This window comes from Tachysurus vachellii, chromosome 18 (genome assembly GCF_030014155.1).
Source record: "Tachysurus vachellii isolate PV-2020 chromosome 18, HZAU_Pvac_v1, whole genome shotgun sequence".
Classification (NCBI taxonomy): domain Eukaryota; kingdom Metazoa; phylum Chordata; class Actinopteri; order Siluriformes; family Bagridae; genus Tachysurus; species Tachysurus vachellii.
The window spans coordinates 11,753,839-11,779,770 of record NC_083477.1 but is presented as its reverse complement, the minus strand read 5'-3'; the positions used below and the strand labels follow the sequence as shown (position 1 = coordinate 11,779,770).

The 25,932-nt window shown below is 36.0% G+C and overlaps 1 protein-coding gene across 5 annotated transcripts in view; it reads right to left on the bottom strand.

Annotated features, from left to right (window-relative positions):
• Positions 1-3,981: 3,981 nt before the first annotated feature.
• Positions 3,982-25,932, bottom strand: part of plppr2a (phospholipid phosphatase related 2a) — a 33,690-nt gene continuing 11,739 nt past the window's right edge. The window contains exons 3-8 of one of the 5 annotated variants that reach the window (XM_060893277.1): positions 17,725-17,913; positions 9,642-9,762; positions 8,729-8,979; positions 8,230-8,406; positions 7,927-8,070; positions 3,982-7,125 (exon numbers count right to left, since the gene is read on the bottom strand). In XM_060893277.1, coding sequence (XP_060749260.1) covers positions 7,090-7,125; positions 7,927-8,070; positions 8,230-8,406; positions 8,729-8,979; positions 9,642-9,762; positions 17,725-17,913 — 918 coding nt within the window. In that variant the 3' untranslated portion in view covers positions 3,982-7,089. Of the gene's footprint in view, positions 7,126-7,926; positions 8,071-8,229; positions 8,407-8,728; positions 8,980-9,641; positions 9,763-17,724; positions 18,150-25,932 lie in introns of those variants that run through there. The other 4 variants (XM_060893274.1, XM_060893278.1, XM_060893276.1 and 1 more) reach the window with 4 other exon arrangements.

Genomic DNA, 25,932 nt, shown 5'->3' with positions numbered 1-25,932 from the left:
CTAACTAGAGATTTCTGACATTAAATATATTTTGTCCATCTTTTCTCATGATTATGACCTATGACCAATGCCACAACCCTGACCGAAAGTGGTGAGCTCATGGTTAATTGATATAACGTCACTCAAGTTTAGGGGAAAAGCAACTAGGATGTGAGTCATCCACATTGCATCTGTTTGAATAAAGCACTTGTCTTTCTGCATCATCCAATACTTTGGCTGTGCCCCGATCCAAACACTGAGCCCTATGGCTCACCCCTACTCACTTCCATGGAAGCTGATTAATCCTGCAGGCGTAGTCACACTTAAGTTCTACCCTGGAGGTGGAAAATGTATTTACCCAGTACTAAAGGCTGCAGATGATATTTGTATAAATCACTAGTGAAGTACTGTGGATCAACATTGATTGTGATATAAAAGAGAGAATGACATGCCGTAAAATTAAGCACCTGGTCTGTATGAATATTGCAAATTTGTTGTAATCACAGGAGTTAAAGGAAGTCCTGAAGAGTAATCACTCGACTGGTGTGACTGCCTGAGACACATTTAGTCATAGTACATATAAAAAGGAATCAATTTAATTTAGGAAAACATATCCATATCCATATTTATATCCGTATCCATATCCATATCAGCTCGAACAGAAAGACTTGATAGCTCTCTTGACATTTCTCACTTTCTCTTTTTTCTCACTTAGCCAAAAGAAGCATGTATTTTATTATAAATAACAAGAGCTACAAAAGCTAAAAGGTGAGTTCATTGACTACAAAGTCATTACATCAAATGGATGAAAATTTCCTTCCTAAAATGGATGAAAACTATAATTATATTGCAATCCTGTCAAAGACTGTCGAAGACTAATGAGTGTGTGCATGTGTGTCCCAGTGGTGCCGTGATGTTTAGCCGTTTATGTGTATGGACCAAAGACAATAAGTCATTAACTATTAAAAACAGCTCCACTCGTAGCACATGGCTTGGAATTTAAATGACTTAGCTCTGAGATCAAAATATTGCAGTAATACACATAGTTTTATTTAATTAACTAAAGTCGAGAGTAATTATTTTCACCAGATTCTATACAGTAATTGAAGAAAACATCCTGCCTTTTGTCACCAATATTTAGATTATATCTAAATCATATAAAATTAATTGGTCAAACCATTGTATGAGTAACATAAACCAGATGAGCAACTAATATAAGATACTAACCCTCTACTTCAGAAACTTCATAGTAATAAATATTCATTTTGATTATTAAACCAGCAAGACCTAAGGTATAGGGCCTGTAATGGACTTAAGGACTAGCTCCCTCCAGTGGCAGCCTTTCAAACAGCATGATGCTTTGTGTGTCACTCCTGGAAATATTTAGTTACTGAAATGGACACGTTTCTGGCATTAAGTAACTGGTACAGGTTTCAGTATTTCAAATAAGGTTTAACAATTATCTCATTGTCATTTACATTTACATTTACATTTACATTTATGGCATTTGGGAGACATCCTTATCCAGAGCAAAGTACAAAAGTGCTTTTAAGTCTCTATCTATGAATACATTAACACTGGTTCTTAGGATACCATCAACCAGAAAAAAAAATAGGAGCTAGTTTAAGTGTTTCAGTCAGAGGTAGTTCTTCACCCATCATTTGAAGATAGCCATTGACTCAGCTGTTCCACCCCAGATGGTGGGACCCATCGAGCAGTCATGTCACTGCTGTGTTCGGAACATGAACTAATGTATAGTTACAGGATTAAAGACTATTAACACTATTAGCTCAAACCATTACCAAAAAAAAAAACAGATCAGGTTTCTAACTCTATGTGACTTTTTAACTCACAGCAACAGTGTTACTGCTTATTACTGCTAATTATATAATATTTTCATAAATATTCTAATGCATCGCAGTGGAGTTGGAATTAAAAAGTTGTGGAATGTAAATACACCATAGTGAATTTTTAGGCTTGACTAATTAGGCAGATTTGATAGAACAGACCTGGCAACCATATTGGCCAGACATCAAACTGTAGAAATAAAAGCATAAATGACTAATAACTACTAGTTATTCAAATTTAAAATGCTAAATACTCTGACCAAATACTGTATAAGGCTTAACGTTAATTACAAATGTTACATGTATTAAAATGTTAAAAATAAATCTAAATGTTAAATGTAAATGTTGAATACGAAGATACATCTACAAACTATATCCGTATGGCAGCCTGAGTTTGCTCCAGCTTGGTTCTCATTGTTCCAGTGCACACAGAAGTTAATCCTGAATGATTTCTTGTGCTTTTCTATATGCAAGTGTCCATAATTCTTGCACGCAGTGTGTTGCCTTGTCTCAGACTTAACACTCCAGACCACACCACATTAGTGTGCATGATGCTAGATTAATTTAGAATGCTAGCCACTTCATCATGTCAGTGCGGCAGACATCAAACCTGTCAATCGAATTCAGACAGGTCAGGGGCTCCTGTTTAATATCAGTTACTACAGCTGCGACAGTCTTTAGCAAATACCATAGATAGAAACATATCCTTTTCTCAGTGAGTCCTGTTTGATGATGTAATGACAGAAAAAGATCTAGGAATAATGTGCACAAATACAAATTTACAAGAGTGACAGCAATCGTCTAAAATGTAGCTTACAAAACAGTGAGATAAAATCTGTGTGCCCTTTATCAGTTGGATAAGTTATACACCTTAACACCATAAGATAGTAAACTAGGATGTTTTAGCATTTAAGAGCTTTAAATAGAGCTAGAAAATGTTAAACATATTCAACAATTTTTTTTATGTTCATTTTTGTAATCAGAAGAAATAAAAAAATTTTTTTTACATGCCATCTCATCCCGATGAATTCAGCTCTAGTAGCTAAGATAATATAAGCTATAAATTGTGAACATTAATTATAATTGCTTAGCAAAATAGTTAGCATCACAAGGGTACCTAATGTACAGCAGGCTGTGCACTGGAGATGCTCCTACAATTTGATGGATCTAGAATGTTTTTTTTTTTTTAAAAAATGCAACCCCAGACTTTTTAAAGACAAAGTGTGGATGGCACAAAGTGAATTACTGGACCTGAATTCAATTCAGCATGCATTTTAAAATGCCCAAAAGAACAAGCAGGAAGTGAAGTCAGCTGCTGTACAAGCTTGGCAGGTCATCACAAGGGAATAAACCCAACATCTAGTGATGTCTCTGGGGTCCAGATTTCAGGCAGGAACCGAGGATATCGCCTACAAAGGCTTTGCAACCAAGTATTAAAAATAATTGTTAATTTATCATGGTTTGTTTGATGAATTACTTTTGGTCTCTTTTAAAAAGGACCACATATAATTTGTATGAAAAATCTGGAGGTTAAATTATGGTTAAATTAAGTCAATTTATTCTCACATTTAAACTCATATTACAAATAATTGCAAACTCCAGTGTACTGTGGTAGACAGTAAAACTAATAAATTTGTCAATATTTAAAAATGTATGTACATGACTGTATACATATTATAATAAATCTTAAAATATTACCTATAGGATGTGTTTATATCATTTCTTGCCCAATATAAGGCCAGAAATTTTTAATTGTTTACTACATATAGTATAATCATGCTAGTTTGTTGATTTCCACATGGTGGAGCTGTATTTTAAATATAAAGAATACACAATCTCAATCTTTATATATAGGCATTTATTAAATCAGGAAAAGACACTCAGTGAGTTCCTGCTTTCTATGAAAATTAGAAACGAAGAAATTCATTATTACTGGTTTTTAATAATTCATGAACAAATTAATTGAACTTATTGAAATACTTCAAGAACACATTAGTCAATTCGTTTGAGTGAGATCTCTTTGTTGTGTGAGGAAGCGGTGGGAGAAATGAGAGAAATATCCAAGGCAGTGTATTGAAAGATCCATTTATTGTTCTCTTCAGACAGACATACAGTATACAAAATGGTGAAGAGTGTGAATATGAAACCTTGAAACCAGAACACCTCAGCTAAGCTTAAAACCTCACCTGATCCACATTATTCAGAGAAGGTCCCATCACAGCAGATTCTCAAAACCAGTACAAAATTGTGGCACAAAATCACTTCCAATATCGTGTCTTCTTGACTGCATGTCAAATTCAGGTTGACAAATCACAACCATCATCAGCTTTGATGTTCATATCATAATGACTGTTTTTTTAATAGTATTTTTCTATAGTGATTAAATGTTACAGTAGATGGCAGGTATGTTTATCCAATAAACCTTAGCAAGGCAGTTGAGACAATGGGTAAGATGAGCCACTCAACGTACAAAAGAATACATGGAGAAAGTAGCAAGCGATTTATGTTCAAAATGTGATTTTGTCTTGCTCTGAAATTGAAGAAAATTTGAAAAGAAATGTGTTATTTTCAAATAAATAATTGTTGCTTCTGTTTCAAATCTGTGATGTGACAGAAAGACACTGGCAAGGCAAAAAAAAAAAAAGGCAAGTTAGCCCTCTTCAGTTTAACAGAATGTTGGTAATAAGATGATCGTTCAGGCTTGGGGTAAAATGATTCACTGACACACTACACAATACATTATGTGTATTGTACAAATGAACATGCACTTTAGCTCATAGGTTATGCAGTAGTAGTAATGTCACACTATGAAAACATTTATAGATTACATTTCTTTGTTCACTCTGTCTGGATGTTAAGATACAAATCAGTGTTTTATTATACAATTATGGATTCAATGCAAGTTATGTCCTGTTAACATATGAGTAATTTTCTATAAAAAAAATGCTTTGTGCATCCTGGATTTGTATAGAAATTGTAGACTGGACATTTTACACAAGGTGGAGCTAAAAGCACCAAGAGCAGAAAAGCACCAATATCAGTAAAGACACGAGTCCATGTTAAGTACAATAATTTAACACCTTAACCACTCATTGACTCACGTGACCTCTCACCTGGGGTAAACCATAAAAAAGTGAACTGTGTATCCATAAAATGTATTTTAGTTAAATACAAATGCTCACAGCTGAAGTTAGTAATACTTGCATTAAGCTTTGTGCATTGCCACTAGATCATAATTGATTAGATTGACAAATAAAGAAGTAAAAATGGCTCATCTTACCCGTTTCTCCCATAATAAAATTTGAGGTTAATTGTACTTCACAGGTTATTGGTCAGGTGCTACCATACACATCTGCGTTGAAAATGGCTTCACTGTCCAAACACCCTATAAACTGATCCATTCCATTTTTATTTCCCAAAATACAGATGATGATTAGTTCCATGGTTAAAACGCTAACTAGAATACTACAGTAACTATGGGTGCACATAGGTGCCAGTGTAAACACACAAATTTCTGCTTTCTCTTGTTTTTTTCTTAACAAAAAGATATATTTACAAAACTGTACAATCATTATATGTAAGAAAGGATGACAGCTGGATAAAGTATTAGAATAAAGGTTTGACAAAGTGTGCAAAGTGTGTGCGGTTGTGTTTGTAAGCATGGTGGTAGTGTTGGGCCAGAATATATATTACCTTACACAGCACAGTGAAGAAAATGTACGTAGTCAAAAAGAGAGCAGATACAAAGGAATTTCAGGAAAATACAGTAATACAGGTGCATAAAGCATTGTGCAAATTAAAAGCAGCAAAACTGTCACTCTAAGTGAAAACTAGTGCTGTTCATAACACGTAATTTACAAAAAACGAATGAATCCAACTCAATAATTAATCGAAGCTGTCATGAAAATCCCTTTTAAAGAAGGAATGCTGGGAAATTGTGCTAACCAGCTGATGTCCATTCCACATCAACCTGTATCAGATCAGAGCATCCAAGAGTAAACAAGCTAGTGAGAGAGAACTGTAATTAAATGTACAAAAAAAATAATAATAAAATTGTGTGAGAGTGACAGCTCAATGCATTTTAACCACAGCACATTGAACTGACACAAATGCCATGTTGGTCCTGGGTTTGGGCTTTTCTGAGAAACAGACATGTGTTGGCTTTGAACTCTCAAAACTGTGGTGGGTGTTGAATCTGACAGAGCGCTGTTGTGTCTGAGACAAGCTCTTCCCGGGAACAAGGGTGATGAAAATGCCATTGCGTCAGAATGGTGTCATCGCTGTTAACAAGCTAAATCTGCCACACTCTAGGAGCTGGTGGGAAAATCCTCGAAAAAGAACCAAGCAATGAATATTTACTGTGACAGGAGGAGATCGCTGTCCAGCTGCTGAGGTTTGTCAATTATAAATGTGTTGAATTCACTGTTTTAAGCTGCCTATTATTTATGAGAGAAAGGACATGTGCACTGATTTGAAAATTGTTGCAAAAACTGAACCAAAGCATACTGAAATAGGTTAATAAAAAATGTTCTGTCCACCAGAATAAACTTCCGTTTTTCACAACATACACGCTGATGAATTAGAAAGAGTCTGGGTAACCTTTTGTTAGATTTCAGTAGGATTTGCTGGCACGGTTGTTAAATTCCAACCTTAAATACATTATTTACACCGAATGCTATACAGAAAACACTATTTAAACATGCCTCTTCATTAAAAACGCACTATAATGAAACAAAAAAAGAGGCCTATCAGACACAGGACTAGTCTTTTTTTTGTTTTGTTCTCAGAAGTCCAGTACATGGACTCCATATCGGTTCCCCTGGGAAAAGGTTGGATGGATTTAGGGCCAAATATCATTGGGTGGTCCAAAGGCTATTACGCACTACTCAAGCAAACTGTAACGAATTCAAAGATCTTGCCAATGTCAAGCCTGTATGTCTGGAAATTTTAGACATTTTTTAAACAATTTAAACTCCTGGACAAGTCTTGATAATTGAGATTTCAGAAGCAAAAAAGTATCCTCTCGTTTGTTTGAGAAGTGTGCCAGAGACCTGAGGGCAGCATGAAGGGGGCATGGAGATGAAGAGTGAAGCAAGGAGGACAATGTCTAGACCTGCGTCGAGTAGGAGCGGTAGAGGGTGGTGTAACGTCCAGTGGTGTGGGCTGCGGTGCATTGGTCAGATGGCTGGTCTAGACTTCGCTGGAAATGGAGCGAGACGGTATGAGGACATCGGGAGTGGCGGGGAACCGATAAGGCTGATGGTCATGTGATCTCAGTGAATGGAGATCCCCTTGGAGTCTGTAAGGATGGAAAGAGAGAGTGTGAGAGAAAGGACAAGGTGGGAAGAGAGAAAGACAGACAGATCGAGCAAAGCATGACAAATAATAGAGTTTGTGGGCAGACAGAAACAAGATCTGTGAGGAAAGAGTGTGATGGTGTTGTAATATGGTGTGGCAAGATGATCAGGTCAATGGAAAAGGTGTGGTGCAGAGGGACAGTGATGAACATATGGAAATATAATGGTGAAGAACAGACAATGAACATATGAGCAGAAGATATTATGGCGGTGACAAACTGTAGGAGACACTAATCTTCTTATATCTTTTTGATTTAAAGCAGTTGGCCTCCAGGCACCCAATACGGCCTGACTCTATCTAAATTAGGCAGCCATGACTGACAGACTGATCAAAACTCCATTTTCAAAGTCCACTAATTTTTCAGGTTGCTATGATATGGGGGTTTAATGTATAGCCTCAGAGCCTCAGAGGGCAGAATGAAGGATGTATTCAATGGTAGTCATGATTAGAGCTCAGTGGTGGCCCACCTTGGCCTCAAACTTTTCAGTGTATTACTCACTCAAGGGCAAAGTCACTTAAGGCTTAGAATATTCTCCCTCTGCGAGAGAACAACAAGGGGTAGTCCAGGGTGAACAATAGGTTGGTGTTGGGGTTCTGGGGTATGTTGGTGGTCAGGCAGGGGCACTGGTGTGCAGGAAGGGTTAGCGGGTCACTTTGGAGGTCCACTGGGTCAAGAATAGAGGGGACAGGTGTGTGCCACCTATGTGTGCAGCCCTGCCTCTCACCTGCCCCCACCCCTTACCTGAGTGCCACTTAACTTTTCAAGTGGACTCTCCACACAAGGCAGAGCCACCATGGGCATGCCCAGCATGGATTCTGGACGTTGGGTTCGCATAGGTGGAGGAGAGGACTTCGCTTGCTGAAAGTTGTTGATCACGCAGGTCACCTGAGGATTAAAAAGGGTGTTTGAGTAAGAGGAGAGAAACATGGGTAGTTGGGCAAAATAAAAAATAAAAAACTAATGAGAGACCTACACTTATGTGCAGATTAATTCCACTCATCCTTTCCCTTCTCAACATACTGTTATGCGTACACCTGCTCTCACCAAAAACACAGCGATGGCTCCTCCAGTAAAGAACCCAGCAAGGACGTCTGCCCAGTGATTGCGGTACTCTGCCACCCTCACTACTCCTACCAGCATGGCCAGGCACAGCAGGGTCAGACTGACTGTCGGCTTTGTCAGACGCGTTCCCTTTGTCCTGAACACCAGCGTCACATACATCTAAGACAACAGGCACACAGATTTGGACATGTGCTTCAAGGTTTTGTGCCCACTGGCATCCAAGAATGTTATAATTAAAAAAAAACCTCATAATTACGGTAGAATAAAAGCCCAAGGGAACAAAAAATGCCTGGGATAAGAACAATTCTCCATTTCATTAACATATTTTAAAGACTCAGCATTAACCTACTAATTTTGTGATCAAAAATTCCTTTTGGTGCCATGAAAATACCTCATAGTCTATTTATTTCACTTGTTTTTAATTTGCTACTCATTAACTCTGTTGGTAACACTAATAATGAATCACACACACAGCACTTACCACAGTGTACACAGCAGAGTAGACGCTCAGAGCTGCATCCTTTGAAGGGAAGGATTTACGGGCAGATGCCACTATGAGTGGGTTCCCTGTGCAAGCTCGACGCTCTGTGATGTACTGGAGATTGGAGTGGCAGCCAAGAGCTGTGTAGTTAGGCTTACATGCTGACAAGAAGTGAGGTGTCTGGTTTCCTGTGACCACCTGTCCAGCGTTGGCAAAGATAGTGGTGGTGAAGAGGCCAAAGGAGTAGACACCTAAGAGAGAGGATACACATCATTGTGCGATAAAGGTGTTAACCAGTTTATTTGAAAACCAAGATCGATTAAGTCCATTAAATGTATTCAAAGATGACTAGAGCTGTTTTTGCTGTTAATTACTGTCAGTCATATTACACTATATGGCCAAATGTTTGTGGACAACTTAAGATCACACCTATTTTTGAGTCTTCCCCAAACTTAGAAGTAAACAATTGTATAGCAAGTTTGTTATAGCATAGCTATGTTCTGTTATAGCATTATAATTTACCTTCACTGGATCTAAGTGGCCCAAACTTGTTCTAACATGACAAAGCTCCTGTGTATAAACTGAAGTCCATGAAGACAGGGTTTGCAGAGTTTCAAGTGGAGTCATCTTAGTAAAGCCTTAACCTTAATTCCACTGAACACCTTCATAGTGAACTGAAACATTGACTGCACTCCAGACCTCCTCGACATCAGTGCCTGATGGATCTACCAGCTTCATTATTTTTATGTGATGGAAAAGCATTGTGCACACTACATGTAATTATAATTCCCCCCAAAATGAATCAAAGTTGCCATAATGTACAGAAAAGCTAAACGATACATAAACCTTTGCTAAAAAACATTCCTTATTCCTGACCTGAGATTATTGCCCGCTTTTCATTATGGTCCATTACCTAGAAAACGTATGATGCGTCTCAGCAAAGGACTGAAGTAGCAGCAGTCTGCCGTAACTATAGTCTTCTCTTGTGTTCCTTCTGACTTCATGAAGAATGCCATCAACTCCCCAGCCAGAATCTTCAAATAAATTTAAAAAAGAAACAAACCAAGAAACAAACAACCACAGCATGATCAGATATATGATGAAACATCGATTAAATCCGTTATTCTTGCAGTTGTAGATGGTGTAGCTGTGAATCACATACACACACACACACACACACACACATACACACACAAAACACAGAACATGATAAGCAGGCTTCATTAATTTTATCCAGAATGCGATTTTTGAAAGTTGTCCATAAAAGTCCACGCTGCTTACATGCTAATAACATCCTGTCAGTTCCTCATTATGGCAGCTCATTAATGAGACTAAATTTAGGTGACATAATGTAGAGAATGTGTCTGTCTGGTCACTATAGCTTGGCTAGATGATGTGTTGTCATGCTAGATGGTTCACACCATGTAGATGGCTGGAACATCTCACTGTGTTACTATAATTTGTCTCACACAACCTGTAGTGTAAAGGACACTTAGCAGGTTTTCTTTATGCCAGTTACAATTTATTTCTAGACATAAATGTGATGTGTTTTGTTCACCATAATGTGCATTTAGGCTGAAATTCATTACTATAAAGGGATATAAAGGTTATATAGTCATATGTTATCATAAAATCATTAAAAAAAGAATAATTCAGTTATGAAAAAGGACAAAGCTATAAACCTATTTTCCAGTTGGAAAAAATGTAAAGCTACACAATGTAGTCAAAAGTATGTGAACACCTGAACATCACAGCCTTGATATTGCCTTATGAATGCATTATAACATGAATAGAAAGTGTTACCGTCACCTGCTTGATGTGATATCACTTAAAGGTGTCCAGAATTAGTTTGAGTTTAAAACATTTGTGGGTTCTTGTTATATAATAATTATACTTGGCCGCATTAATTAGACTATTTATAATTTGGCAGCTGATGGCATACGAATTTCTGTCACTTATAATCATCTACATGAACTACACTGACTACAAATGCTGCAGCAATGAGAAAAGTATTCTGGTGTCAGAGATGAGACAGCAAGAGAGAGAGAGACAGGGCACTGTGTTTGGAAACACACACACACACACTCTCACACACACACACACCAGGAATAGAGGATTACCAATGACATGGACTGACAGGCAATGGAATTACTGTCACAAGGAACCAAAGGTAGTGAAACAGACGAGTTGAGAAGGTCAGAGAGAGTGTTATTCAGAGAGATAGAGCATGGCCTGTCATCTTACTCATGCTCTACCACTTCATCAATCAGATGCAGTTAGTCAGAGACTAAGCAATCATGAGAGTAAGTGTACAGAGGCTGTACATTTAAGGACCTCTCATATTCAGTACTTGTGTGTCTATTTGTCAGCATGTCTCAGTTTTCCTCCCTGATAATCTCTCTCTCTCTCTTTTAAATATTCAATCAATTGTAAGGTGCCACTGACAGAATGCATTAGCCTTCAATTGGCAAATATGAATATCAAAGAGAATATCAAAGTTTTGCATACAGACTCGGAAATACTCACACAACACTGAACTGATTAATTAGATGCTATGTGTTGGTTGTTTTATTACAAAAAATACATACAATTAGGAAAAATCATTTAATGTGTTTTATTCAGAGCCCCTAGCTTACATATTCTATAGTAAGGGCCGCTCTTGGAGCACATACATATTTCATATTACTAAAACACGTCTGTGAATATTATAAGTAATAGGCAATGAAGGATGAGTATAATTCCAAACTATAATAAAATCTAGATTCTGCACATTTTTATAGTTAATGTCCATATGACACATAAAACAAATGTTGGGAACACAATTTATTTTATACTGTAGCACAACCTGTAAGGGTATGTTAGTGCATGGCAGCTTCCCCTGAATCAGCTGTCAGACCTTGGCTGCTCAATCAAAGCTGAATGAGAAATTATATATATATATATATATATATATATATATATATATATATATATATATATATATATATATATATATATATATATACACACAGTATATACCCTATACATATATAGGGTACATAGGGTATATATATATATATATATATATATATATATATATATATATATATATATATATATATATATATATATATATATATATATATATATATATATACATATATAATTTCTCATTCAGCTTTGATCTGTTTCAGTTGCCTGTAAAGTTTTAATGTCTTTGTCTATATTCCAAAGCCACTTGTACATATGAACTCCAACCAGTCAAACAAAAGAAATATAAGATAATATGCCACTGTTTTATTTTTTAGTATTTCAGAAGAATGGAGTCATGAAAATAAATCAATATTTGCAATTTTCAGTGTCCACCCCCTCAGCTCGATGAGAAATGCAATCAGTGCATCAAACCATGAAAAATACCAGAATATAAACTCTTATTATATCAGGATGAATATTATTGAGCCACAAGCCTACAAAACCACAAAGCCACAAAACCATATTAACCATTTTAGATCAAATCAATCAGCATGTCATCTTATCACGTGTTTTAATAGAAGAGATTAGGCTTGAGGAAAATCTGATGCATTTTACTAATCAGATAAAATTGCTTCCACAATCTGTATTATTAAATTAGCAAGATACTGGATATTTACTTTCTGTTTTTTAAATATGATTTAAAACATGATCTGATTAAGGAATGTAGCATTTTAATGTAAACAAGCACATTTCGTATCATAGTTCACCCCAAAGATTTGAATGAAAAATAAATAAATCATTAAAAACCTCCCTGTTCTGCTGCACATATGACTTTGTAAGAAAAGCAAGTTTCTTTCTCTTTATTTCTCTTTCTCTTTAAATGAAAGACACATTTTTAATGTGATATCAGACTATTTTACTTTCTATTTACTTTCTATTTTCTATATACTGTATGTTCCAGATCTCCAAACAATTTGGTTGCAACAGTTTCTCAATCAATAATTTAATTTTATCATTTAACATTCTCACTCAAGAGCTTAACAGGGGCAAATTGTTGAACTCATGACCTTCCAATCAGTGTCCAAATGTCTTAATCAAAAAGCCACCCTGATGCCACTAACCTTTGTTAGATTTCCTGTACTGTGTCTCATCATTCTTTTAGTTCCTCAAATGACAGTGTAATCAAAGCATTCCAAATTTCACCAGCCTAATAAACCCTTCACAATATTCCAGTCCTGGATGTGTAATACGTACAGGTCTGTGAATGGTTTTGACATACGCATTAATGTATACAGTATGTGTGTGTGTGTGTGTGTGTGTGTTTGTGTGTTTGCACATGTCACTGCAAAAAGCTTTCTGTAATGTATGTGCATTAATGGAAGTGTCAGGAAAGCTGTACATGTACGTGTGTGTTAATGTCATCATAAGTATGAATAATGTGAAAGATGATCAGATCCATCGTTTTAAGACAGCTAATGGATGATCAAGGCCATGTCTCCATTGCAGAGCTCTAAAGAAAGATCCGTTACAGCTGCCTGCAATCAGGATATGAGCTCAAGCCCCCAGCTTCTGTCTCAAAAATTGGATATACCTGTTCCTGAAGGTTCTTTTCCTTTGAAAGTCATTTTTAATGATAAACAAAAGAGGTCCCTGCGGGTAAAAAGGAATGCAAATGGAGGAAATGAATCCCACAAATATAATAACTACTTGTAGTAATGTTATTGCCCCTAACAGAGTTCAATAACAAAATTAATTGAAACATTTTCTCTATCTCAGCCTGACCATTATTTATTTTGGACCTAGTTTTTGTCAGTAATGTGAATGTCAGTTTCTGGTGTCATGCTTAACGTGTGTGTGTGTGTGTGTGTGTGTGTGTGTGTGTGTGTGTGTGTGTGTGTGTGTGTGAGTAAACACATAGTCAGTGCAGTCGAGAGGGAATTTTATGGAATGCAACTACAAGCTATATGTTGTGTAAGTAAAGGAGTTTGTTCGTCCTGATTGTTCCAGTGAACCACATAGTTGATGATGCTGCTATCTATCTATCTATCTATCTATCTATCTATCTATCTATCTATCTATCTATCTATCTATCTATCTATTTTCCATTGTCCTGTATTCTTTCTTATAAATCCCACAATAGAAAGATAGGTAACATCTCTCCCTTATCTTCCTCCTACACATTCTCTCTCTCTCTCTCTCTCTCTCTCTCTCTCTCTCTCTCTCTCTCTCTCTCTCTCTCTCTCTTTCTCTCTATCCTATCCTACATATTTTTTTCTCTTGCAATTCCTCATGCTTTCTTTGTCTTCCCCTCCATTCTGCCCGTTAACCCTCATATTGGCACATTCACAGAGCTGTATTATGAAAGTTGATGAGAGAAGGAGTAATTTTCAGGCTGATTGTACATGCCTCCCTTTACTATATCTTTTCTTCCCAAATCCAATTCCTCTCTGTCAGATGTGTGTCAAGAATAAATCTGCTTTGCTGTCATTACAGCACGACAGCTAGCGTGAGTCAGTCAAGTGCATGTACACACATCACTCAGGGGATATTGTGTTCTGTAGTTGTGAAAGCAGAGCGAGCGGGGCATTAAATTAGGAATTAAATGAATGGTAAATGGCATTATCTCTGTGTCACTAACTTGATGTACATTATTCTTTCACTATGTATTATTATACCATATATACCTTACTATTTCTGTACTTGTTCGTGTAAAATTTGCACTGCATGTGTTAAATAAAATGGGTTGGAAAGACAGACTATCCTTTAGGTTTTCAAAAAGAAATCCTTTGTCTACGTCACCATGAGCTTGCATACATATAAAGAATGCTTTCACATCAATCACTCTTGGGAAAAGCAAAAAGCTTTTAACACCACAGAGACAGTTGGTACAAGCAGTTAAAACGGTGCGACTAAGACTAAAATCTGACTATTTAGTGAAAAGTGCGAGTGAATACATGTAAAATTGCACATGATAAATGTTTCGTGCTTCATGTTTCGCAGCTACTTGTCTGCTGAAGACTAAATGCATCATGATTTCTGCTATATATCATTATAATTTAGCCCAAACCCAGTTTTCTCTGTTAGAAGACAAACAGATTTTCTACAGAGCCTAGGATTAATGTCACTAGAATTCATTTAGGAAGCATCTGATGTATATACAGTACAGTACTAGAATTCAAATGAAAGTCAAATATATTAAGATCGCAATAACCAGAGTCTACATCTCCTGTTTATATTAGGGTGTCAATGTATCCTGATGGACTGTTTAACACTCAGTCAAACATTAAACACTACACACTCCGTGTACAGGCACAGCACAAAAAAGCATTTGAACTGAATGATCGCGTATGGAAAAATATATAAGTAACACATGTAGACAAATCAGGTGTGGGTTATTAGACAGTAATATTTTGTTATTCATTCTCTCTATTCTTACACTGTAGACCTGAAATGAAGCTATGACCATCAATTACAGAGAGAGTACAGTAAGTCTACAGTACACAGAGATCAAATGTAAAGTCTATCATTAAGACCACAAACATTCCAATAAAATATGACAATATACGTAATATTATACATACTGACATAGATGCAATGTTGGATTTAGGCTCATTTACGATTGGACATTTTGCACAAATCTGAACATTTATGAGTTAAAGTAGATTTTATTTACAGATACTGACTTGGGAAGTAAACTGGAGTTTAAAAAGGTATAATGGCATGTTAGACATTAATCACAAAGTTTTGTATATGGAATCAGTGGATAATAATGAACAAAATCCAGCTAATCCAATTTACAAATTATAGTGCAACATAACAGTGAAATAACTAGAAATGTTATTCAGTTCAATTTAATTTTATTTGTATAGCGCTTTAACAATGGACATTGTATCAAAGCCAGAACATTTACAGAACATAAGAAATAAAGTACAAAAAGTTTAATATTATACAAAAGTAAGTTAATAAGTGTTTTAATGATTGTTTTAAGATTAAGGAAATTAATTAATTCTCATCTTCAGTGATATATCATGTAATTTTATGTTTTGTTTTTTTTTGGATTAGTGTGTTGGCATTGAAGAGCAGCCATTAGTTTTCCAAACATGTATTTTTCCAAAAAAGAGTTACAGTAAAACAATGAAACTACACAAGATTGAACTTATTAAGTAAATGATAGTGTGTGAAAACAATTTAGTAGAGAAATTTAGTTAAATAAAGCTGCAATACAGTGTGTCTAAAAGATGTAATTCAGTTTTATAGGTGAAGTATGTTCACACCTATTTTTATTTTCATCTGAAACAGATTGATTTCACTGTTAGTCAATGTTTACTATTGTTTATATAGAAATGATTCATTAAATTTAGAAAAAAATCATTTTTATTTCTATAAACCTACGACATGCAGGTACAAGAACGTATTCACAAATGCCATCTGTGGACATTTAAAACATGCCTGGATACAGCTTAACAGATTCCTCTTACCCAGACTGAATTTAGCTATAAATCACATTGGATTTGGATGAAAGCAGAGAATATGTGGACTGATTACCTGATTTTATCTATAGCCTACAGTAACTACCCATCATTTAAATTGGAGCTATTGTGTACAAGTAGCCGATTCCGCCATGGCCCATCTTTTGTTTTTGTCACATGATCTACAGTATTTTAGTGTAATGACTCATTCATTCATCTTCAGTAAGTCCATCACAAGACATTATACACACATACACATACATTTACACACTTATTCAGCATGTATTTGGAAGGAAGGAGGAAATTGGGGAACCTTGAGAAAAAGCTCAGGATGGAGGAAGAACATGAGAAAGACTGTACATGAGATCTTGAGCTGAACTGAACCAGTGGACTTTGGAGCTGTGAAGTAGCAATACTAAATACTATGCCACTGTGCTGCCCTTTACTTTCCATTCTTATATCATCACGTGTTTCATTGAGGAATGATAGTGTGTTTGGATTTCTTAACTGGTTATGAATGTCATAAATGCTAGCTTCTTATACACTTGTGTATACCTCTGAGGACACGTGCAGATTTAGAGTATGAGCGCTGGGCTTAGCGTGCTATTCAGGACAGAAGCAGAGAGCTCAGCCTTTAAGACTAAAAGCTATGAAATTAATTATCATGGAAGGGTTGCCTTTGAGGTTGATCTGTCACAGAGCCTGAGTTCTGTAGTAAAATTGAGCATCAGTGCAGCTCGCTGACCCACGGTAGACTGGCGCATCAGTACTTAATAGATCCAGGAGCATTTTGCCCAGAAACAGGCTTTTCAAAAGACATTTTTGTCAGTTGGAAGCATTTATGTGCTCTGAAATTGTCAAGTTGCAGCTATGTTTTGTGTTTGAGCTTAGTGTGATGTTAGATAAGTCTGGGGCAGGTTGTTCTGCTGTTCTGTCTTCGATTCAGTATGAGTCAGGTTTTGAGTGTGCTACAGTATGCTTGAATACTTGAGAGTGAGTCAGGTTGGGATTGTGTGCTGACTTTGATTGAGTCTAAATCTAGACAGGATTTATTATGTCATTTTGGTCCGTTTTTCAGGTGTTTCATTAAAACTGATCAGTGCTTTGTTTCAAAGAATTGCATTAAAAAAAAACAAAGCAAGCACCAAAGCCTGGGAGGTGTTTTGGTTGTTTCACACAGTAAGTGTACATATTTTAGCTATTTTTCTCTGGCACTTAATTTCACACATAAGTCCAGCAATCTCTCTGAATAGGGAGGGGGGTAAATTCATGTGGTTCTGCAATCTGTTGCCTTTAATTTACTATAAAACCAGAGAACAACAAAACCACCATCTCATTCATATCCATTTATCTTTAAATTTCTACATAAGCTCTTATATTTTCATCATCCCAGTGCATGTGTAAGTGATAAATCAAACACAGAGTGAAAACCTGCCCTCCCTCTCTGAAACATCCCTCCCACGCACCCACACTGATCTATGCTCAACAACTTACACCCATGCACAAATTCAATCTCACACACACATGTACACACAGTAAGAGAAAGAGAGAAAGAAATAGAAACCCAGCACTCACCGTTATGGTAGGGATAGCAGTAACCAGTGAGTACACGAGCACAGGCGGCACTTTGCTCTTCTCCTCCGGACCTGGGTAAGGTTTGGAAAACGTCTTGTCGTAGCAGAAGAAACCTTGGATATGCACAGGGAAGGTGTCTGTGTACTCAAAGTAGTACGCCAGGAGAACTGTTCCTGCCATGATCACCAGCTGGAAATAGAACATGGTCCTTAGAACCGAGAAGCAGGAGGAATACTCCAACCCTGCACTCTTACAACTACACAAACCGGCATAGGAGGGAGAGAGGGAAAGAGAGAAATATAAAAGAGAGAGATGGAATAAAAGAGAAGGTCTTACAGAAGAAGGATGATTTTTAGTATATCTAAAGAGCACAGTGTAAAAAAATATGAGAGAAAAGAGAAAAGCATGTGATGAGAAACAGACAAGGTGGGAATATCTGCCAGGGAAAAGAGAAAGAAGGAGGTTGAGCCAAAAAGAGGTGGGATTGAGAGAGAGAGGGAGGGAGGGAGGCTGCGAGAGAGGGAATGTGTGTAAGTTGGCACATATTACTCTGGCAGTGTGAACCCTGTGGATGTGTGTGTGTGTGTGTGTGTGTGCATATTTTTTTTGGCTGTGTGTAAACTGCAGTGTGAGTAGAAGCCATGTGCGAATGTGATCATTAACACATTTCAAATTGATGCTGCTTTCCCTCAACTCAGCTTCTGATTAGAACAACACACTCACTGAGTTCTGACTGACGAAAAAATGTGAAGCAAGAACTGCTATTTAAAGGCCATTTCTAACTCTGTCTGTGTGTGTGTGTGTGTGTGTGTGTGTGTGTGTGTGTGTGTGTGTGTGTGTGTGTGTGTGTGTGTGTGTGTGTGAACATAAGCTCTTCAGGATTTCCCTCATCTTCAACACACACATATAGACAAACACACACACACACACACACACACACACACACACACACACACACACACACACACACACACTCTCTCTCTCTCTCTCTCTCTCTAACAGAAACACACTGTGACAATCAGCTTGACTGAAATGTCTTCTGGTGATGAATGACAGTTTATTGACATGTTTGTGTTTGAAAGATTGCGCTGGAACTATTATGTTCAGGAGGTAGGAATCTAATATGTCTGGGCTTCTTTATCTTAATCAAAGCTTATCACAGTTTATCACTCCATAAATAACAAAAATGACAATGCACTGGTAAAAATGAGAATACTTATAAAGAGAAAAAATAAACATGGCACATCACGATTGAGCCAAAATCAAATCCAGGATTAATGTCTGAACAGTTGTTCAACTACATTCTGTCATATACGGTAGTTTCATATTAACTCGTAGCATGTTCAGATTTTAACAGCATGAGACAAACATTGAAGGATTCATTATTTAAACACTGTTAAAGCTGTAAATACTGTAAATACTAGTGCACTTTTACATTAGTTAGTTTCTTCAGATTGTTTTTAAAATGGTTCTAGCACATATTTTGGCACATTTTAGTTTCCAGTGTCTTACTATTTACACAGTGAAAAACACATTCATACAACACAGCAGCAACACTTTCTACTTGTAGGAAAGTTAACACTGGTTTTCCATAACGTTCATTTTTGTAGGTTGCGTTCAAAGATTATCAAAATGCCAACCCATACAACCATTTTTTTTTTAAATACTACAAGAATATTATTTGTGTAATGTTACAGCTGAACCTTACACATCACTGGACTTTCTCTGGGTTCACCGGGTCAAGAGGCATCTCAGAATTCGCATATTCATATTCACTCTTTTCTAATCACAGCAGGAATCATCAGGGTGATCAAGGCATATGCTGAGCCTGCAAGCACAAGCCTTGATGCTTAAAACCATACAAAAGCAAGACACGATGACTCAGGATGACACTGATGATACATGTAACAGAGCAGATTCTCTCAGCCTCAGAGGTGTAGACTTGATTTTTCGATTAGTCAGCTCTTGACAATGAGATTAAAAACAAAATATTTAGGGCGTATTTATTCCAACGTTTTCCTGTTCAAAATAATCGAAAGTAAGATACACACTGTTTGTATTCTATTTACCAGTTGAGTAAAACAACAGCATAATCAATTTGTATCCCATTTCCTGGTTACACATGAACAGCATCCACATTGTTCAGATATTGTGTCAGGTACTGCATGAACAGACTTCAGTTATGGAGGAGGCACTCAAGCATGCTATAGAAATTTGGCAGGCGTGCAAGGCCCAAATGGTCCTGTGTCCCATGGGGCTAGAATCACGATGTGGGTCTCTGCTCATTCAGAAAGGAGGGGCTGTGATTCCATATGGCACTGTCTATTTTCCACACCTTTTTTTTTCCATCAAAAGGCTATATTAATCTGGAGGGTTTATTGTTGTTCAATTTGGTCACATGAGATGTTTGTAAATTGGATTTTTTTTTTTTGTTAGAGTCTGTTAAGAATTTGTTTCTTTTTCTCATGTATTTATCTTTAGTGTAATTAGGGAAGGGATTTCCTTGGAGTTCCAGCTTAAGCTGTAATTAGTGGCATTGTAAAAACACTAAGTTCACTAAACACTAAGGTAAATACAGTATATTAGATTGTAAAAGTTCTCATTTTAATTTTTATAATGAGATGTTTCTAGTAGAATGCATGGCTTATTAAACTCTTTGTGAAAAAGCCTAACATTAGCTATAAGTGTGGGAAAGACACAGTCTCACAGTCTAACAGTCTGAGCAGTTAGCTAGATAAGATGCAGTGAACATATTCATAGCTTGTATTTTGTTAGTGAACTATTTCATTTGTGCTCCTGTTTAAAAAAAACAACAACTATTGGCTTACATTACTGAATAGTCAGCACTAAAATGTGAAATTAATAAAACAAAAATAAATAAATAAAAAAATTTTGTGAACCAAAAATATTTTCGGTTCACATGCACAATCATAAACAATATGACATGCAGTGAAATGCTTTATTCTAAAAAATACTCAAAAGATTCAAAATAAGAATAAAGTCAAAATGGAATTTTAAAATTAAGTTAAATTTAATTTAATTAGTTGTATAGAACAAAGGAAAAATAAATATTCACAATATAAAAAATACAACATATAAAAACAATACAGTGATTGAGGATATTTGTGATATGAATATAGAATGACTGAAAAAAAAGTGCAAATGTGTACAATGTGTGTGCCGTTTTTAGTGCATAAAATGCAAAGTGTCAAGCAAGTCCAGTTAAGGTAGTGCATTTTGTTCAGACAAGTCCAGAAAAGTCAGAGCTCTAGGTGTTTTCCTGGATGTGGGCCCATTATATCCTTGTTTTACAGTAGCTCAATGTCTGGAAAGTTTCCTTTTTTGCCAAAAACCTGGGCCTTTTCTGATGCTTTTCAGATGGATGATGTGGTGTTGGGGTATGGTCCATGATCAACTTCCTCATACTGTATAATAAGTCTGATTCATCTTGGCTCTACAGACTGTTCCTGATGGTAACTGGGCTTTTGTTTATGCATAGGACTGTGGAGTAAATCCATGATGATGTAAGAATCTGAACACAGAGCACTAAATCTGACATGGCCCTGAATTTAGATACAGTAAATATTTTATGCATTCTAAAGTGATTGAGCTATTTTTAATGACTAAATAAAGAAAGTCTACATTTTTAATAAAGAGTTATAAGAAGAATATTTTAGACTCACAGAATCTTTTTTTTTTCTTTTTTTGGATTAAGAAATGGATGCTAATCAATACACACTTTTTAAATTTACACTTTTACTAAATTCAATTACTCTACAAATTGTATGAATATAGTCTTCATGTCTCACATGATGCATTTCAATTCTGGATTATATTTTTTTTCTGGCCAATAGATATTTTTCCATCTGATCAATGAAATTAATTTGTTTGTTAATTTGCTTATGTTTAGTTGAAGTTTTTGTCAAATACATCATCAATACAATATGAAGCTTTACAGCTATATGTAATGGCTTCTAACCTTCTTTACACTTTTTGGCCTCCTTGATTTATTTTGGATGAGCGTGTATAAGGACACGGTGCCAATTCTTGCATTCTGGTCTGTAATGAACCTTAGAGCACTGACAATTTTTTTCAAATGAGAGCATATTGTGCAAAATATTCTAATAAAAGAAATCATTTTAATAAAACTCCAGAGCTTTGCTTATCATGATAGGATTTCGAAAACGATACAAGACAAACACGATTATTTATTCATTTCTACCTAAATTCGTTTCTACCCCCACATGTATCTTGTGGTCTTTTCAGTTGACCTTTAGAACAAACCACAGCCCGCAGACATGGTAGCTTATGCAATAATTTGACTGACAGACTTTTCTATTCATATACAGCTCAGTGAAGTCCTTAACTGTGAATGACAAGCAGAGCTTAAAACAATAATGAAATAGTAATGACAGTTCACCTCAAAATAGTGGCCATTATTATTCTATTTGTTTTTCAGTTTAATATGTGCTCCATGCTGACAGCACCCAGTCCTAACTGTCTGTCTAATGCAAACTGAATGAAGAATGACTAGCCTTATCAGTCTGTTGCAGTTGGACCGGGGGAATGCTCGGTTTCTTATTAACATTAACAGTGTGCTGTGGCACTAACAGAGCAGTCAGTACAGCCTGCTGGAAACTGCTGGAAAGTGTCATACAGATGCATTTGGACCACCTTACAGTACTTAGAGCAATTCATGGTATCTAACTGGCCTGGTGCTAACACTGAAGTCAAGATGGTTTTATTGTCATTTCAACAAAATATAGCTGACGCATTACATAGTGAATTGAAATGTTTCTCCGGGACCATGGTGCTACATACAGTAGAACAACAGAGGGCTACATAAGACAACACAGAGCTACATAAAACAAAAAAACAACAGCACAGAGATGAGGACTAAACAGTAAAGTGCATAGTATGCAACCTAGTGCAAACAGTGCAAACAATATAACGCTACAAGAGAGAGATACATAAAATAAAACACCAACCAGAGCACAGATGCAGCATGTTCTTTTGTGCCAGTGTTGCACATAAGAAAGAATCTGTAAAGAATTTAATCATGCTGATTTTTGAAAGTTCATAATGGGAGGTCAAAGCAAATTTATAAGTGGTTGTTTTGTCTTTTAGAAAAAATTACTAACAAAATTGCTTTCTGGACTGTCAGGTGACTAGTTAGCAAAATTAGCGCAGCAATGGCGGTCGTTTGATAGTTAATATTAATAATAGCTAACATGCCTATATGCAACACTTCATGGTTTTGCTCACATATTATAATCAGACTGTGCATACTAAATATTAAGGACCCAGACACTTTAGCTGCTTTCTGAAATTCAAGCACAAATGCTACCTGAAGAAATCTAATTCTGAGCCCTGCATTAAAATCTTTCAGCAGCAGAAATATTGCTTACAAATGAGTCAAGACAATTTCAAGAAATAATGATGGTATACAAAATAAGTTAATTATTTTTATTGTGTTTTTTTTATTGTTTATTTGATGGCTTTTTTTATGTGAAAGCAGGGGATACTTTACAAGACAACCATGGATTAAGTGTCTGCAGGTTGTAGCAAAGGAAAACTGCTGTAGCTCGGTGTTATAGGATGTTGTAGAATAAATTCCATGTATTTTAATTTGCTATTTTGGTCAAATTTATGGTTCCTTTTCAAAGCAGATTCCTGCTAATAAATATCCCACTGACTATACCAAGAAGAAAGACGAATCAAAAGGAAGATTAAAAAAAATACACATAAAATTCTTTCTTACATTGTCAGAAATAATTTGTTTTTGTTGTCTGCTTGAAAACTGAGCCACACCTCTTGAGCTGAGCCACCACAGCCTCCTGTGTTACCATGTTTGTTCTCCTTTATCGTTTTTTTTGTCTGTATGTGCTTTCTGTCCCTGTAGTGCTGGCCCTCTTCCCTTCTCTCACATCAAACTTGTAGGTTTTAGCTTTGCTAAATGTTTCATAGAGCTGCCACAGTTGAATTTGCTGCATGACTGGAACACACATGGTTGTATGGTGGAACAAGTTAATCCTACAAATCTTTTTGAAAGAAACACAAAAACATTCTGTAACACACAAAGATGAACTTTTGTTATGCTTTAAATATTAAAGAAGTGCCTATGCTAATAACAATAACAAGTAATACAGTCAAATACTGTTATTTATTGCCTGTGTACCTTGTCTTTACTTGCTGCTACTGGACATTTTACATTTTAATATATCATATAAAAAAAGAATAAATAAATAAAATCTAATTTGAACATGTTTGGGTCACTGAGATTGTAATCATCTTATTTCTCTCTATGTAGCTATTAGATGCTTGAATTTCCTCCAGGATCAATAAGATATCTATCTATCTATCTATCTATCTATCTATCTATCTATCTATATATATATATATATATATATATATATATATATATATATATATATATATATATATATATATATATAACACTAGTGAGTTGATCATAACACTGATCAATAACACCATTCAATTAAATGTATTTTATCCTTACCATAGTATATGCAGTGTATACAGAGTATAATAAAGCAAACATAGTGAGCATATACATGTACAGTAAAGCTGAAAATGTTAAACTAATCTGGCAAAAATCTGGCAATGCTGGCTGTGATTTGTATGATCTACTGTACTTGGGGAACCCAGAAAATGAATAAATAATTGATACCTGACAGGTTTGAAATGTATATCCTTTACTCATACAGTAGTTTTATATTTTTAAATTTTATATTTCTCAAATGTTTGGTTGTCTTTTGGGGTTTTCTTTCTGTGATGGCAAATTTAGTCACAATTAAGTACTATTAAGTGCTTTTCACATATTTCTGACCAATCTAGAGTAAAAAGACATGTGTGTGAGAATCATGTTCACTGACATGTTCACAATAATACCAGAGAATCTGACAGGGTAGGTTTGGCCAAATTTGTAACTGCAATGTCTTGACAAATGAAGTCTGAACAAGTTTCATCTCGATTCATATCATCAAGTTTGCCGTTTACACACGAGCAGCAAACCCTGATAGTGACCATTCAGATAACAGCAGGGAATCAGGTGACTAATGTAGTCATGGTCCAGACACATCAGACCAGCCCTTGGATGCCTTTAAACAGTTATCTTTCCTGCAGTTTTTATATGGTGCTCTGTTTACTGCATCTAGGTTATTATTTCTTTTGGAATACAGCCAGCTTTCTTCTTCTGTTATGACACTGTATAGTGTATCCTGTCATGTCAGCTGTCATCTTAGGGACAATAAACAAAGGAGGTGAAAAAAATAGATGATGACCATCAGTCTGGAGCTTGTTTTACGAAATCATTTTGAAATGTCATTTTGGAGTTAACTACAAGAAGACACTTTTCATGGACTGTGAATGGACTGTACTGATACAAAAATGACTGGCCAAATATTCCAGTATTCACAGACCTATACCTGAAGGCCACTATAATTATCATTAGTCTTTATGCTGCCACACCTTTACAGCATATGGCAGAAACCATTTTTAACACCTTTTATGCCACTGAGCAATTGAGGGTTAAGGGCCTCCTTCAGGACCCCAACAGTGGCAACAGTGACAGGGCCTGGGATTTGAGCTCACAACCTTCTGATCATTAGTCCAACACCTTAACTACTAAGGTACCACATCACCCATTTACAGTCTTGCTATTAAAAATCAAAAGTACAACAAGGCTTATATTCAATTTTTACTTCAAACTGACTTTATTGCAATTGACCAACGCTTAGTCTTATGTTTCTGTCAGACTGGTTTTTAAACGTAATCTTTAAACGTAAACTAAATCTTACTGAATAAGTAATAAATGGTATTAAACTCAGTAGAATTGTATTTTTCAGAATAGAATTTAAGACTTATAATACACTGATGGAAATCTGAAGTATCATATATTTTATAATAATAAAATTAGAACATACAATTTATTATTCCGTGCAAAAATACGACCCACACTTCTTCGAGATAACCCTGAGTCCCTGATTAAGCTGGAGTTTATAAACCCTTTCCACCCAATTCCTTTTCGTAAACATACAAATCCTGAGGCATACGAGAAGTTCGGGATGAAGCTTAGCTATAAAACTACAAAGACCATTTCCACCTAAACAAAACACAATTCCAACACCTAAGCGTCTAAATGAACAGACAGGAAAAATGCATGCAACAAAACTAACACAAGCAATC